Source organism: Triplophysa rosa, linkage group LG23 (assembly GCF_024868665.1).
Source record: "Triplophysa rosa linkage group LG23, Trosa_1v2, whole genome shotgun sequence".
Taxonomy (NCBI): domain Eukaryota; kingdom Metazoa; phylum Chordata; class Actinopteri; order Cypriniformes; family Nemacheilidae; genus Triplophysa; species Triplophysa rosa.
In genome coordinates, this window is record NC_079912.1 from 11,656,870 (window position 1) to 11,673,156 (window position 16,287).

At 37.7% G+C, this 16,287-nt stretch overlaps 1 protein-coding gene across 1 annotated transcript in view; it reads right to left on the bottom strand.

The window, feature by feature from the left end:
- The window catches only part of jph1a (junctophilin 1a), a 31,476-nt gene that overhangs the window by 5,791 nt on the left and 9,398 nt on the right, over positions 1-16,287 (bottom strand). The window contains exon 3 of the mRNA XM_057323191.1: positions 6,858-6,976. Coding sequence (XP_057179174.1) covers positions 6,858-6,976 — 119 coding nt within the window. The remainder of the gene's footprint in view (positions 1-6,857; positions 6,977-16,287) is intronic.

Genomic DNA, 16,287 nt, shown 5'->3' on the forward strand with positions numbered 1-16,287 from the left:
TAAAAAAAAAAGAAGAAAATACTGATAAAAGAAATTGTTATTATTATTATGAAAACCTACACGACTACTAATTAAATAACAAGATCCTCAGCCCTACTCGTTACCTTAAAAGAAGACATGATGAGGCTTCAAAATGTATAATGAGAACTGCCATGTTGTCATGTGAAATTTAACTCCAAAAAAAAGTGGTAGCAATAGAACCTCACGGGCACAAGGCATTTGACAAAGATCCAGAGGCCTCTCTTATGACATGAGGAGGATTATGAAATCTTTTCACCCGCACAACTCAATTACCCCTGACATAAGGCCAGTTGCTAATAAAGCTGTACCATTGTTTGCACTTGTAACAGAATTAAGAGATCCAAGAAGCAGTGTAAACAAACCAATCTGGACATATAGATTAAATGTATGCTATCACCCATAGGATTTTAATAATTGTTCAATTAGTGAAGAATAATAATACGCCCTATAACCATAATAATGGTTACATAACTCTTGATTGATCTTTACTAGGCACTTCATAAAGCCATAGCAGTGGCGTCTCGTGTGTATTTAAGAGACATGACACAATATATTTCATAATGACAGGCATCTGATGGAATAATATACCTTTAAAATATACCTAAATAGTTTACCTTTACCATATAATCGACATAAAATGTACTTTTAAAATATATGTTCCTGCTAAATGCACGTTATTCCCAGAGCCGTTGAGAGAGAGTCGCGACAACGGAAGTTCAAAATTTACACAAGTCACGTGATTCATGGAACCTTCAGATAGTTCCAGGAAGTTATGTTTTCTCTTTAAATGCTTTATTTCTTTCATTTTTTTATTCATTAATTGACTTACATCTTTAAAGGTCCAGTCAGTGAAATCTAGCGGCAAGGTTGCGAATTGCAACCAACCGCTCACTCCACCCCTCCCGTTCGAAGCACTACGACGGCTGACAGAACATGGAGAATTATATGCAAGGGGACCCACGGTTTACGTAGATAGAAATAGCTCATTCTAAGGTAATAAAAACATAACGCTTCATTGTGTAAGCTCTTTATACACCTATGAAGACATAGTTATGTATATTATATTGCATTTCTGTCAACAGATCTTCCAAAAAATTACACACTGGACCTTTAAATGGGTTAAAAGTCCATCACAAATGGTCTGTTTTGCTGCAGCTCCATGCGTTACTAGTAACTTCCGGGAACTATTGAGAGGCTCCATGAACCGCCATTGCTGTGAAAAAACTGTTCCATTGGAGTCACCGGAGATGACGCAACTCTCTCTCTCAATGGCTCTGGTGATTCCAAAAGAAAAAAAATGTTTTTGTAATCTTTTATTAAAAATAGCTCCACATCCGAAATTACTTTTCATTTGATTTGATTTCATTCGTCTGAAGTCGTTCAGTGCTTCGCCTCCAACCATCTGGCACAATTCCGCTACGTAACACCTACAAGACTTTTCAAGAAGAAGCTTACAAACCAACTTCCTATCAAACTTCATCAATTCCAGAACCCAAGCCATCCAGTTTGCACTGACATGTCATATGACAGAAAGAGAGAGAGGGAGAGAGAGAGTGAGATTGTGAAGGGTTGGGGGTCTTGGGGTCAGGGTAGCACCTGGCCTCTGTGCACCTTGCATTGAGAAGGTGTGTGGTGATGGAGTGATTTAGAGTGACGTGGGTTGAGGAGGTGCAGTCAGGGTTCAAGCATCTAACTGAAGGAATGGACAGCTGCGGTCATAGTCGCTCCTGACCATTCCAACTATCCCTCCGTTAGCTCCCGGTAAAGGACACGCTCGCTCCAAATATAGCGAAATTAACATCACACTATAAACCTCAATGGGTGGCTCATTTCAGATGGGGCCGAAGACAAGCGCGGGGACAGCGCAGAGCGTTTTCCTGATGTGTTACAATACTTAACCTCTGCTCTAATCTGCTACAAGCCAGAAGTGTCAATTACGAGTTCATGTTTGAGAGCTGGCGGGAGAACCAGGCAAAGCTGGGGATAGGGCTGATCATGACACATCATTTTTAAATGACACATTAGATTGGAGTGGGTTTGCTTACACTAGGAAAACATTATATCACTAAAGTACAACTGCTTACATTAAATATCACATCAATAGGCAAGATAGGTGATTCTTTTCAGAAACATTTTATGATAAATAGTTTATCAATGTGGGTCATTTTCTTTTTAAAATTCGTGTGCCCTCATAATCTTTAGTTAAAATCTGAAAATGCACATCCTTCCTCCCCTTCAACTATCAGTCTGCTGCCATTTCCATTTAAAAAATGCAACGGCTGTTTTTATACATTCAATCGAATCACAGAGAAAGACGAAAGCCACGCCCACTATTTCTCTCATTAGAAATTCTGTTTCACTTGGAAATGCATCAAAATAAGGAAGTAAAAACGAAAGCAACTTCCGGTTCACGGGGACTTTAAGGCCCTGTTTCACAGAGACAAGGCTTAAGGTTAGTCACAGACTAAAATTAATGTTTGACCTGTCTTAACTCAATATAACATGCCCAGAAATATCTTACAATATATCAGTGCCATTGTTTTGTCTCAAGATGCACACCAGTAATGTATTTTTCTAAGGCATTTTTATAAAACCCACATAAATATCTTAATTCAACTAAGGCTTAGTCCTGGCTGAAGCTAAGCCGTGTCTGTGAAACTGGCTATAAGTGTTTTGGAGGAGGCGTGGCTTTAGAGAGCACTCTGAAGGGAAGGTGGGATCTCATGCTCAATCCTAGCTTGTTATATTGTTAGCCTGAAAACCACCTACTCTTCCTTTAATTAACAAACAGTTACTTCAGTAAACCATTTTGCCCACAAATTTGACCATGATAGAAACATTAAAACAAAACACGCATAAATACATTTACAAACAGGAATGCTAACAGAATGCAACCATGGCTGATCTGCAGTTATAGTAGGCGGGGCATCTGTTGAAAGCTTATCAGCCTAAATAAACACATGGCTGTTCTGTTCTCAACAAGTGTGTTGGGCATGAAAACTAGTTTCACATATTACAGGCTCATTAACAAATGATATCCTTCACTGGATTAAACTGAACTTCCAGTAATGCTGCCTTCAAAACAAACAGAACGTATTTTTATAATGACCCTGCCTGTGAAAACCATTTTTGTGATTTACGGTTTTCTGCATAAAATCGTCATACATAATGTAAAGAACATATAACCTTGATATCTTTAATATTGACTGAGCAAGGTCATGTCAAAGACTGAAATCAGTGAAATTAATGGTTGAAATCAAACTTTGAAATCTCATGATTAAATTATTAGCCTGGATTTCATAGACAGGGTCACATATAGAATGATAAATGCCTGGAAAATTTATTAACAAAATTAAATCCACAAACAAACTATATTTTGGGATTTTCTGAGGTCCACTTTTACCTTATATATTTTGTGCATCTTTATGGCTAAGGGTGCTTCATATAATGCAAGCCATCAATGGACAAGGTCTTACGTTACAAATTCTTACAAAACCAGTTTTGATTCCCTAGTGAACAAACTAGAATTATGTAGTGTGCTTAAACACAATCTGGTATTAAATTTCACAAACAATAGATTACAGTTTAATGATGGGGTGGTAGATCATGTCACTAAGAGAATAAAATAAATGGTACAACAAAAAGGATCCCATCATAACACAGGGGCAGATCTGAGCAATATATACAGTATACACATGAAAAGATGCTGAAAATCCTCTGAAACATACGATAATATCTCCCTGTCAGTTACCTGTGAAATCTGATTAATTTGCAGTCACATCCTGTCTAATCATGTCTCTCTCTCTCTTTTCCAGAATGTGAAATCCAGTTATAGATCAGCAGAAGGTTATGTACCAGACCCTTGTGAGTTTGACCTTTCTCCCCTGACTTCCCTCTGTTCTGTTGGCAGGAGTTTTGTGCCGGTTTGGGTGGGGCTTGCTTCTGAAAACTGAGAAGTGTTTCTGGGACCCTTTCCATAAGAGGTGACCTGTACAATAGAGCTGTAACTTGACATGCCCACTTCTTATCTGAATGCACTTACTGATAGCCGATGTGCTGTGTGCACAACACACTTGACAAGCCTAACATTTCTTTTCCAGAGCACATTCTCTCTTTGATATGGCACTCAAACATTTTTGGGCTCCTGTCTGAAATAGTTTCAAAGAAACTGTAGATAAACCATTGAGGAACTGGCGATGATTATATGACGGGTGGCACTGCTAGAGCAAAAGGAACACAATGATATTTAAATGATGTATTGCTTAAAGAGGACATATCATTTATATTTCACGCTTGTTTGAAATATATTATGCAGACAAATATTTAGATCACAAAGCTCTTCATATGTATACAGTAGGAAGATAGACAACAAGTATAACAATGAAGTATGAATATATGCAGAAACAATGAGAGTACATTATATGACTGGTGTTATAAACTGGTGTTCATGGGGTCTGTACTGTAGGTCTTCATCGCTCGTTACTTTCTATTTTGCTGTCATATGAGCTCGCAGGTGATTTTTTTCCAATCGCGAGGAAATCGTTGATGTTCGTATGGTCCCGGCTCGTATCGGAAGCTATCGGATTGAAACCGTGACATGTATGCTGTTGAACGAGCTGATTTGTTGATCTATCTGAAATCGACCAATCAGGAGTTACTATTTGCACAAACTTGCGTGACACGCTATGATTGATATGATATCTTCCGTGACCACATCAAAACATGCACGAACAGATACGTTATTTCCTCAAGTTGTTTTTGAAGAACAGAAAGTCCATGCTGTTCTCTGCTCTTCAACCATATTCTTTGCCATGCCCTTTTTTTTCTTTTTGATTCTTTCGCAAGCCATTGCTGCCACAAAGAAAGCAATCTCTTCTTCTGACTAGGGATGTAACGATTCACTCAGCTCACGATGCGATGCGATTCACGATTCTGATCTCACGATGCGATTTATTCACGATTTACTCACGATTTATTTTTAAAAAATGAGTTGAAACAAATTAGAAATGAACAACTTCCCTTGCATTATTTCTTAAATGCTTTACGTTTCTTTGCATAATAAAATAATGTTTTATTTCAAATAACAAAAGTAAACTGCAATTTTATAACAAATTAATAATAGAAAAAGTCTCTTTAATATAAACAAACTAATACTGTCTGTGCTTTTCTTGGATTTTTTTGCATTTAAGAAATATCAGCATCCACGTTTAGGTTTGCAGTGAAAATAGCGGCCCCTGCTGTTCAAAGAATGTATTGCGATTCAGTTCAAGCCTCAACCGAATTGAATCGTCACTCATTATAACCGATTTTCAACCGGCTCACGGTGAATCGTTACATCCCTACTTCTGACTCCATGTTTTTGGCGCGGAACTTCGTGCGATTGCTTGGGAAATCGGCAGGTCGTACAATCGTGTCATGTATCACTGCCTCCGTACACTTCTCAGTTTTTACTCACTCGTGATGTGTGCGTGGACATACGGTCTTCCGACCATCAGAATTCGCACCGTGTACGCCCGGCAGATGCAAATTTTTAGCGTGCTAAGTGTTTCTGTCTTTAGGTTTGTTTATTCTCGCGCTTGTTTTTGCACTGCGAGTATCTGGTACTCCACAAGCGTTTCCCAAAACGGGGGTTTGCGGCGCATCACATCATCGCGCATTTCAACGCAAGTTTCGCTCGGCTCGCCTAAAGTTGAACTTTATTAAAACTATTAACAGCTTTACAAAACAATCTGACTTCTGAAATACGTGAGAATGAGCTTTTTTAATATGCATGCGCAGATCCATGCACCCCTGCACTAGCACTGCGGGTGAGAGAGAAAGCGCCGGACAGGAGCGAATCACAAAACTACAGACTGAAAGAAGGTCAAAAGAGTATTTGATTTGTTACTTTGTTATGGGTGCATTAATTCACATGTTTTTTCATCATAACTCCCAACTTGCAGAGCGCCTAGTTAACCACGCCTACTTATTTACATTCCGCGGAATACATGGAATAGAAAGGCTCCGCCTTCACGCAATGACGCTGTATCGGGGAGGGGGCGTGGCCAGCTCGAAATGCATTCTCAAGTCCACATTGAATTTTGTAACACTCGGCGCGCTGTGTAATGAAAATGCAATCCAAAATGTTCAACCCGTGAATGTTAATGCATTTAGGGAAAATAACATTTGAATGATCATTTTGCAACAGTTTTGCTTGGCTATCTTAAACACATATACTCAATCCAGGGAATGCATTTTAATTTTGCAACTTAAAGAGCGTTAAAATATGCATTTCAAAATACATATTAAAAGTAGTGTAGGAACGGACAAATGTCAATTATGTTATTGAATTTTCATTTTGCACCTAATGTTGCACATATGTTATTTTAAATGTATATTTAAAGACATAAATGCATTGTCATTTTACATACTGCATTGCCATTTTGCAAATTGCATTTCAATTTGATAATTGCTACCAATGTGTTTCGATACCTTGACTACCATAGTAGGAAAAATGTAAATGGTAGTTAGGCTATTTGCTTTCCCAAATTCTTCAAAATATCCAATTTTGTGTTCAACAGAGCAAAATATTTATAATATTTTTTTTCTACTATGGTAGTCAATAATGTCCCAGAACTGAAAATTGCTAACATTTTCTCAAATATATTTCTTTGTGTTCATCAGAACAAAGAAATTTATACAGGTTTGGAACAACTCAAGAGTGAGTAAATGGTGACAGAATTTTCATTTTAGGGTGAACTATCCCTTTAAATTCTGGTGTAATCTGGAGACTTTCATCTAGGTCTTTGATATTTCAGTCTTATTTTGAGTGTGTTTGGGTATTTGTTGTACTGTACCTGGTTGATAGAAGCTGGGAGATAATTCTCGGGCCACGGCTCTGGCTAAGTCCGAATCTTGACAGGCTGCAAGTGAGGCTTGGTCTGCTGATTCACTCTTAGTTCTGGCGTGGGCTGTCCTACACACATGCAAACACACAGTATAAAAGTTAACATTACAGTATTCTATTACATCAAATCAAAAGTTATTTTGGACAATGTGTAAAATGTATGAATTACATTGTATTAAACACCATACCAAATAGCATCTTCTAACAAGTAATTCGAGACTTAGAAATAACTTCAAAGCCATTTGTGTCTTTTAACCAGCTGGTCTCATGGTCATTTTCAGTGGAGGTATGAGGTCAGTTGACCTCAAGTCCACACCAGATCTGAGCACAGATGTTGTCCACCACATTAACAAAAGATCTTTCTTAAAAGTAAAAAGTTGCTTTGAAATTTACGCTAAGACATATAATATAATAATAAATGTAAATATAGTGAATTTTTTTACAATTTTTCCTCATATACTGCATATGTGTGTGTGGGTGTGTAGCTAGGCATTTATTTGAATGAGTGTTTCACTGAATGCTCATGTTTGGGTCACTGAAACGAGGATGCATTAACTTGTGTATTGATGTGACCTGCCTTTATCTGTGTATAGGGAGGGAGACAGAGGGAACTGTATGTATGTGTAAGTGTGCTTGTAGGCATATGTGTTTGTGCATTTGTGTGTGTGTGTGTACGCTGGAGGATTCCACTGCCTGTAAAGCACTAAACAAGCATGTTGACCCCCAAATCTAAATCCTGCTCTTAGAAATGGGGACAAAGCACAACTTTCTCACTCAGCAAACAACATGCATGAGTACTGCAGCTGGTTTAATATGCATTACAATAATATCTCCTATGCAATCTTATATGCAGAGTCAGCCAATGAGTAAGCCATTTATGGGACGATTTGTAAACACGGCAGAGCTATAAACAACATCGCTCTGTGTGAGTACCACACAGAAACTAATCCTTCATATTGATCATATTGATATCTATAGCTTTTGCATGCTTTGTTGTGGCATTGAGTGCTTTTCTGAATTTCAGTACGATTATTTCTCAGAAAAAAAATCTATTTTCTTTATAAAAATCTGAGAAAAAAAGCGACTTCTGAGAAGAAATTTTCCAATTGCTCTCTATTTAAAGGAGTACTTTACCCTCAAAATGAAAATTCTGTCATCATTTACTCACCCTCTTGTCATTTCAAACCTGTATGGCTTTCTTTCTTCCGCAGAACACAAAAGAAGATATTTTGAAGAATATATTTTTGATCTGATCTATCACTGTTTAATCCATTTAATTTAAAAAAAGTAGTAGTTTCTTATTGTTTTTATAACTATTAACACTAAAAAGTTACTAACAAATAAAAAATAAACAAATAAATAAAGTTTGATGATGGGTTCGGTCGGACGGCTTTAATGAAGCACGCATCATGCTGCAACACAAGCTTATGGATGGAAATCAAGAGATGACCTGCTTCTCAAATCCCTTCATAACCCCCGACACGCTGTTTTTATCTCTTCACAGTACGGACAGATTGGGCCTGTGCAGCTTATGCATTAGTTGTTTTTTCCTTCGTTTCAAGGCTATTGCTATTACGCAAACCAGCATCAAATGCACAAAATAAATGCTCTAAACCACAGAGGATTAATGCAACCCGGTGCTTTTGGCAAAACAGCCAGTAGAAATGAGTAAAAAGTAAAATCAAAAGAGGCGTGAGGCAAAATAGGCCATCTAAAAAAATCCTTACTTGCTTTGCACAGAAACACTATACAGTACCCTATATAGTACTGATCTCTCTTTCTTCTTGTGATCATGATGGATTGAGATCTGAATAGCATCTTTACACCCTTACTGGACAAAGTCGAGGACTGTTTTAATCATTAAGCATGATCTCAAAATATTTAAAATGCAAGAGGCCAGATGCTTCGGGATAGTCTGGCTACTAGTTCAAAAATAGCTTAGCATTGGGGGACAAAGTGGTGCATTCTGCCGAACCTCAGATTTGGACACATGTACATATATTCCTGACAGTTGCATAATAACAATCATTGTCTTGTTCTCATGCAGACAGTGTGAAGTATGTGAGGGAAGTGATGAAATGTCATAGAGCTCCAGACGACTAAATTTGGGGGCAAGTTTTAGAGGTTCATCGATAAGAGTGTACATATAACAACCATCTGTAAGGCCTAATAAGCATGTTTAAATGCAATGTAAGTTTGTCAATCTATTTTTTAAATATTTACAGTAAATGCTATAAATATGTGCAGTCAGCTTCAAAAGTCTGAGACCACTAATACATTGTTATTATATATATAAAATCAAAAAATAAAATACATAAAAAGTGTAAATAAATGTATTATTAAGCAAAAATTATTTAAAAACTTTATTTTGAACTTTCTGTTTAGATTTACAGTATGTTCCGCCATTGTATTTGGCTATTTACATCTGTAGTAAAAAAATATGAATCATTATTGTAATAAACAAATAAATATTCTCCATTTCTTCCAAATGCTTCGGTTTCTGTGTACAATAACACCCCTGGATATTTAAAACCAAGGTATGCATTTCTGCACCCCTCTAATTTTATGGAGCACTTGAATTTCATCCCCTCAACTCGACCTCCTTTCAGGCCGCAGCCAGCACAGGCGAGCGTCTATCTGTCCTCAGGATTGGATGGTCTCCCTCAGGCCATGGGCATAATTTGTTAAGAGATGACATATATTACTGAAACCAGCTTTTGTAAGCTTTTTTCTGTAGTGGTTAAGATGATGATTCTGAATGCAAAGACTGCTTTTAGATCAAGGCAGGCAAAAAGTCCATTTAAACCCAGAGCTATTGCTAAATTTCTGCTACATTTGCTGACACTGTGTTCTCTTTCTCCTTCTCTGATTTTCTCCTTCCCACATTTCCTTAGTTTTACTAACGAAAGGCCAAAATCTGCCTCCTAAGATGCTACGACTGAGAAAACTAGAAGGTATAGACATCAATCAAACTCCGGCTTTTAGTCATGAATAATTACGCTCAGTGACCCATAGACCTCAGTGTTGTGTTGGTAAGCCCATTTGAATACTGCGACTAATAAAATTGGATGTTTAGGTTGTATCACTTGGTTTGAATAAAAAATCACTTTGGGGTATGACAAGGGTTGATTATGCACTGGATAGAGAATATCCTAACTGAATCTTATATATATATACTGTATATATATTTTATTAGATTGCCCCAAGTATACAAAAATGCACTAGTCATAAAAGTTTTTCTTTCAGTCAATATACTGTATATACTAGTGGAACACACCTCAAATAATCATTCAAATTATTAAACGTAGCGTTTAGCATACCTAAAATTCTATGCCATTAGCACAATGCTTCATTTATGAACGTACACGAGAAATGCTGGACCGAGAGCAGGTGACTTGCATTCATTCATCCTGGTTGTGTTGACTTGCAAATGAGTTTGAGGCAAAATGGTATGAGTGACATAGAGCAACCGATGACCGATAACCAATGACAATCCTGTCAGCCATTGTAAGCATGTGTGTGATATAGCCTATCTACTTACATTATACAGACTAGAAAGGAGCTACAAAGAAAACAAACAGAACAGAAAAGCACAAAAATAGACAAACTATACAACAAAACTAGACACAAATAGACATCATAAAATACTCCAAGATGCTTATAGAGCATTGTCTTTGTAATGGAATATTCATTAATACATTAACTATGGTAAATCATTATTCTTTAGGCTGGCAGAACGTAAAGTGAAATAGTGTAATCATGGCCTGAAGAATCACATATCACCCAACTTGTCACTCAATTTTGATACACGGGAGGAATAAACATGCACATTTCTGATTATCCCACAGTGTTTATGTGGGAACTGAGGCCTGTGATTTCTGTTATAGGCAAGTTAATGCTTAGGTCAATGATCTGTTTACAATGTACATATGCCAGTTTAAGTTTAAAGAGGTAACATCTTTTCAGTGTCCATTAGCAAAACATAGACAGATGCTTGGTTGGAGCAAATAGTCAAAATCAGCTTTGATTTAATGAAAACTACCCGGTGAATGGACATTTCTGCCTGGATTAGCCTCTTAATCTCTTTTTGACATACTTTGAGTGGCGGTCGCTGACATTGTAAGTACACTAGATATGATCTGCCAACAGTCAACTCTGGGGCAGTCGTGATTAGAGAGTCGAACTCGTGACCAGGAGGTTCGATCCTCAGGGCTGGCGGGTAACGACTGAGGTGCCCTTGAGCAAGGCACCTTAAACCCTACTTGCTCCCCGGGCGCTGCAGTGATAGCTGCCCACTGCTCCGGATGTACGTGTGTTCACCACTTGCTGTGCGTGTGTTCACTACTCTCTAGATGGGTTAAATGCAGAGGTCACATTTCGGGTATGGGTCACCATACCTGACAAATAGGTCACTTTCACTTTCACTTTCACTTATAGACGGTTTCATCTTAACAACATAAACAAATGTTATTGCGCACTTTTGTGACCCCAACTGAACTTCCGGTACACATTCACAAACAATTAGCTAGTTGCACAAGATGGCGCCAGTGAGCTTTTAGGACGCCAGAGTCGGCAGAGTAATTTCCGGTCGTATAACACTGTATTGGAAAAGGAGGATTTTTGGCCAGCAAATATGGGTGTTTTTTTTAGATAAAAACGAAGCAAGTAATAAGCGATATGAGAGATCCTCTTTACATTGCTGAGCACTTCGTTTAGCCAAAACAACTCGATAGTGTTATACTACCGGAAATTAGTCTGCGGATTCTGGCGTAACAAAAGCTCACCGGCGCCATCTTGTGGAACTAACCCAGAGTGCTTATAGATTATTTCTGATAACAATCAAAAGAAACCAAGAAGAACTGTTACTTGGCTAAACTCGTCTCTCCAATATTTTGAATTTAGACTCAGATACCAAGCTCAACCGCTAGATGTCAATGTACCATACGGTTTGTTTAAATGTGACCGAACTACAGGACCAATTCAACAAATTGTTTATTGACTAAAATGAACGAACAACAAAATTCAACAAATCGTTTATTTAATACAATTATTATATAAGATAATAATACAAACTAATATTAACATAAATTAATTATAAATAGTTATATTATTAGACACTAGCCAAACACAAACCGGAAGTTAACTGGGGGTCAGGCGTGCACGCGTCCGATGAAACGGTCTATATAACTTTCCTACATCAAAAATGGCACCCATGTTACTTCATTCATAGTAAACTACTGTAGTAATAGTGTTCTTAACGCTTCATAGAGATTAATACACCACGTGACTTCATAGCCGTGTTGTGTTTAGATGACACAATAAACTGTAATATTTTGAGGTAATATTGGAGAAAGCCATTGCATTTATTAGTTTGCATCATGTCAATGAGATCTGCATCCTATGCTTCATCCTGTGATCAGCGTAGTGTAATCACATTGCCCTCGCTTTCTAATTTTCGCTCTTTATTTAATAAATAAATAAATAAACAAACAGGAAGTACAGTAGAAGCGAACCATCTGCCTGGCTCGCAGTAACACTTCTATTGCGGAAAAGCCGTGCGTGGCTAATAGGATGACTGGATGCGATCACCATGGCAACTCTACAGCACTCTGGCAGGTGCTTCTATCACATCATCTGTCCCTGTGTTAACAAATAGCAAGACCATTTACAAACCAAGCAGAAAAAGACAAAAAATACAAATGCAAACACATAACTGAGCCAGACATTTCACCTTGCCCATTGGAGCGAATGGCTTGTGAGCTTTTACATAGGCGCTCATGGATGTTGTACTTGATGTCTCTCATACAATATTCCTAACACCCTATTAGAGAAAAGGTCAGACTGCCTGGCAACACAACACATCAAGCTCCATTTTAATTAGGGCAGGACCATTTCCTGCTCTTCCAAACCCTTTCCTCACTTTCCATTCACTTCAGTCAATACACACAGGTGAAGTGGGAACGTTTTCCACTTCGCCAACTTAATTCACGAGCCAACAAATCCATACGGTCCTTTCATTACAATCCAGGTTAAAGGGGAACATTAGACAGTTTATAAATTAATCCGTATATCAAGCTGTTCCCTTATGTAATATAAAAGCTATGTTTTATTAATCCAAGTCCACTCCATGGAGCAAAAAAGGACAATGTTACAAGTAACACATAGTTATTACATATAGTTTACATATAGTTATGGCTTCAGAAGACAAGTCTATACATCTACAGTATATGGACTTTTATAACATTAAGTCCCCATTCACTTTCATTACTGTATATGAAATAAAACAGAAGAAAAAGCCATACAGTTTTAGAACGACATGAGATTTAGTAAATGATGACAGGACTTAAATTAAGCATGCTAATTCCAAGACACATCAATTAAAAACATGATGGCTGTAGTCTTTTTATGTGTTGCTCATATTAAGCTCTAGTCAGGGTACCATAGAAGAGTTCGACATCAGCACGTTTAATTTTAGTGGTCGGGGTGTGCTCGAGGGTACGGTGGCTCTCACGTGGGCCCGCGATGAGCTTGATGTAGACAGGCTACTCACTCATAACCTGTCAGCATGAACTAATCCCTCACAGCAGATCAGCCACTGTGAAAAACAGAGCAACCGGATTGGGCAACTCAAGTGACGAACGGCCTCTTGAACCAATAAAAGTTTGATCTTTTCTGTACATCTCTACTTTCTTTTGTTTTCGTAGCATTATCTGTTGAGAATGACTGATATTGTTTTGCAAATTATAAACTATTAAAAGATAATACGTAGTTATAAAAATAGAATAGAATAAAAAATGAAGGACTTTAAGTCCTAGATATAATTTTGTTTAATATGAATGTATATTTATTAATATTTAGAAATTATTCAGAATTTATATACAATTATTTTTGTTGATTTATTTTAAACATTTTTTATAATAATAATTGTCTCACTGTATGAGTGTGTTTACATCTGTGCACATGTGAGTAGAGAACAAAGGCAGATGAAGTCATTGTTGCCATTGATGATAAACATTTGTGAACTCGATTGGCATGCAGGGAAGATGACAGGCAGGCAGTGATGGGCTACTGTATCAACTGCTGCTGGCTTATGTATTTCTGTCCAGAGCTGATAAGTTGACTCCATCCTGGCCTTATTTGGTCAGTTACAGGTCTGTGCTGCTGACACAACAGTGCATGAGAGAGAGAGAGAGAGAGAGAGAGAGAGAGAGAGAGAGAGAGAGTGTAAGAGAGAGAGAGAGAGAGAGAGAGAGAGAGTGTGTAAGAGAGCGAGAGGAAGAGAGAGAGAGACTAGGTGCACATGGTAGGGTTGTATGTTCAATGAGCATTTGAACACTTCTCTGCCCCCTCGGGTTTTTGGTGAATGACGAATATCAAATGGAGCTGTGTATGTATGATGGGGGAAGAGAGTGTGAATAAGGTGTGAAAATCAAATGCTCTCAGTCTATTATTCTTAGTTGCCAACCTATCCAGGGATACTACTGTAACTACGTTATTGAAAGGGAAGGGGTGGGGGGGTTCATTAAAGGAACAGTTCACCCAAAAATGAAAATTCTGTCATAATTTATTCACCCTCAAATTGTTCCAAATCTGTATACATTTCTATGTTTGGATGAACACAGAGAAAGATATTTGGAACAATGCTTGTAACCAAACAGTTCTTGGCCCCCATTGACCATAGTAGGAATAATTTGCTTTATAAATATCTGTTCTGTTGAACACAAAAGAAGATATTTTGAAGAATGTAGGAACGCAAACAGTTCTGGGACACCATTGTAATTTTTCCTGATTTAAAAGGTTAAGTTACTGATAACTGAATTTTTATATTTGGGTGAACAGTCCCTTTAATATCTGTGCCTTACTGTCATATTCCTTTCTAAATCAAAATAAAGAAATTTTTTGTTTTAGGAAAATGAATAAAGAATAATGAAGAATATTTTAGGACTTTTTTAAAAGAAATGTATACATAACAGACAAACACATTTTTTTATTTTCATTACTTTCATTACTGTAATGCAAAAAAATAAACAAGCAAACTTCAATAATCATGGTCATATGCTTTAACATAGGTGTAAATGGTTAGTAGACACAAAAACTGTCCTATGTGTCCTATTGTGTGATAGCAAACATTTAGAAAACAAATTGTACTAATATTAATATGTATAATATTATTAGATATTATACATTTTATATTTGTAATAGAAAATGGCATAAGAGCGATTCATCCTTTATTGTTAGTTTTTTTCTACATTTATGTCACACCATAGGACAAATGTCGGGTTTATTTGTCAACTACCCAAATGCATCTGTTCATTAGTATGTGTCACAAGTTTGACTAAACACAAGAATCGCTCAAAGGACAATTTTGTTTACATTGGCTAACCCAAAGTGCACACCCAAGTGAGTTGCCAACACCCCTTCTCATGGTGTCTTATCCTGACGTGAACCTGTAATATTCTGTAGCCACTCTGGCATCAAATCAATCACAATTCTATTCACAAAGAACTCCACGCTAGTTAACCTTTAATGCTAAAACCTCAAATAGTAAATTCTGTTGTCCACAGCAAAAGCCCTGCCCCTGAGGAAGAAAAAGGGTTTGTTGGGATTTTTTATGAGGAGTACAGTGAGTGAAGTAAACGATATCTGCTTTACTCATAAGAGTACTACTGCATGAATCTTTAAAGCAACGCTAGCCAGCCAAGAGCGCAAACAAGCTCAGCTCAGCTGAAACCGAATGCATGTTGTAATGCATAGTAAAAATGGCTTTACTTTCATTTTACAGCACCTTTAATGACCCTGGTGTATGAATCCTCTAACGCCCGAGCCACTGCTTGGAAGGGGTGTAACCACAGAAGATAAGCCACACTCAGAGGGACAAATGCCAGATATACAATACTCTTCACAGGCCACCCAGTACATGCACACAAACACTTTGCTCTGAGTTGTATCATTCCTTCAGGCACCATAGATAGGGGTGCAACGACACTTCGTATTACGATATTTCGCGATGCAAAAATGTTACGATGCGCATCGTAGAGAGATGGGGATATTTTACGATATGTTTAATTCTATTCGTTCAGCGGTCAAGACGCTACCTACTAGTGATGGGTCGTTCTTGAACAAACGAATCTTAAATGTGACTCGGGAAGAACGAGTCGTCTCGGGGAGTGATTCGTTCAGTCGTGCATGCGCATTGCGCAACATTCTATGGGTCCTGTACTGGAATTAGTAAATTAACTAATTTCTCTGTCCAAAGCTGTCACGTCACATGACAAAAGAACGAACGACTCAAACCCGAAGACTCGGGAGGTGAACTAATCAATTCTCTTTCCGGCTCTGATTGCATTGGTTAAGCGTACGGGGCTGTCACGTGATGAACG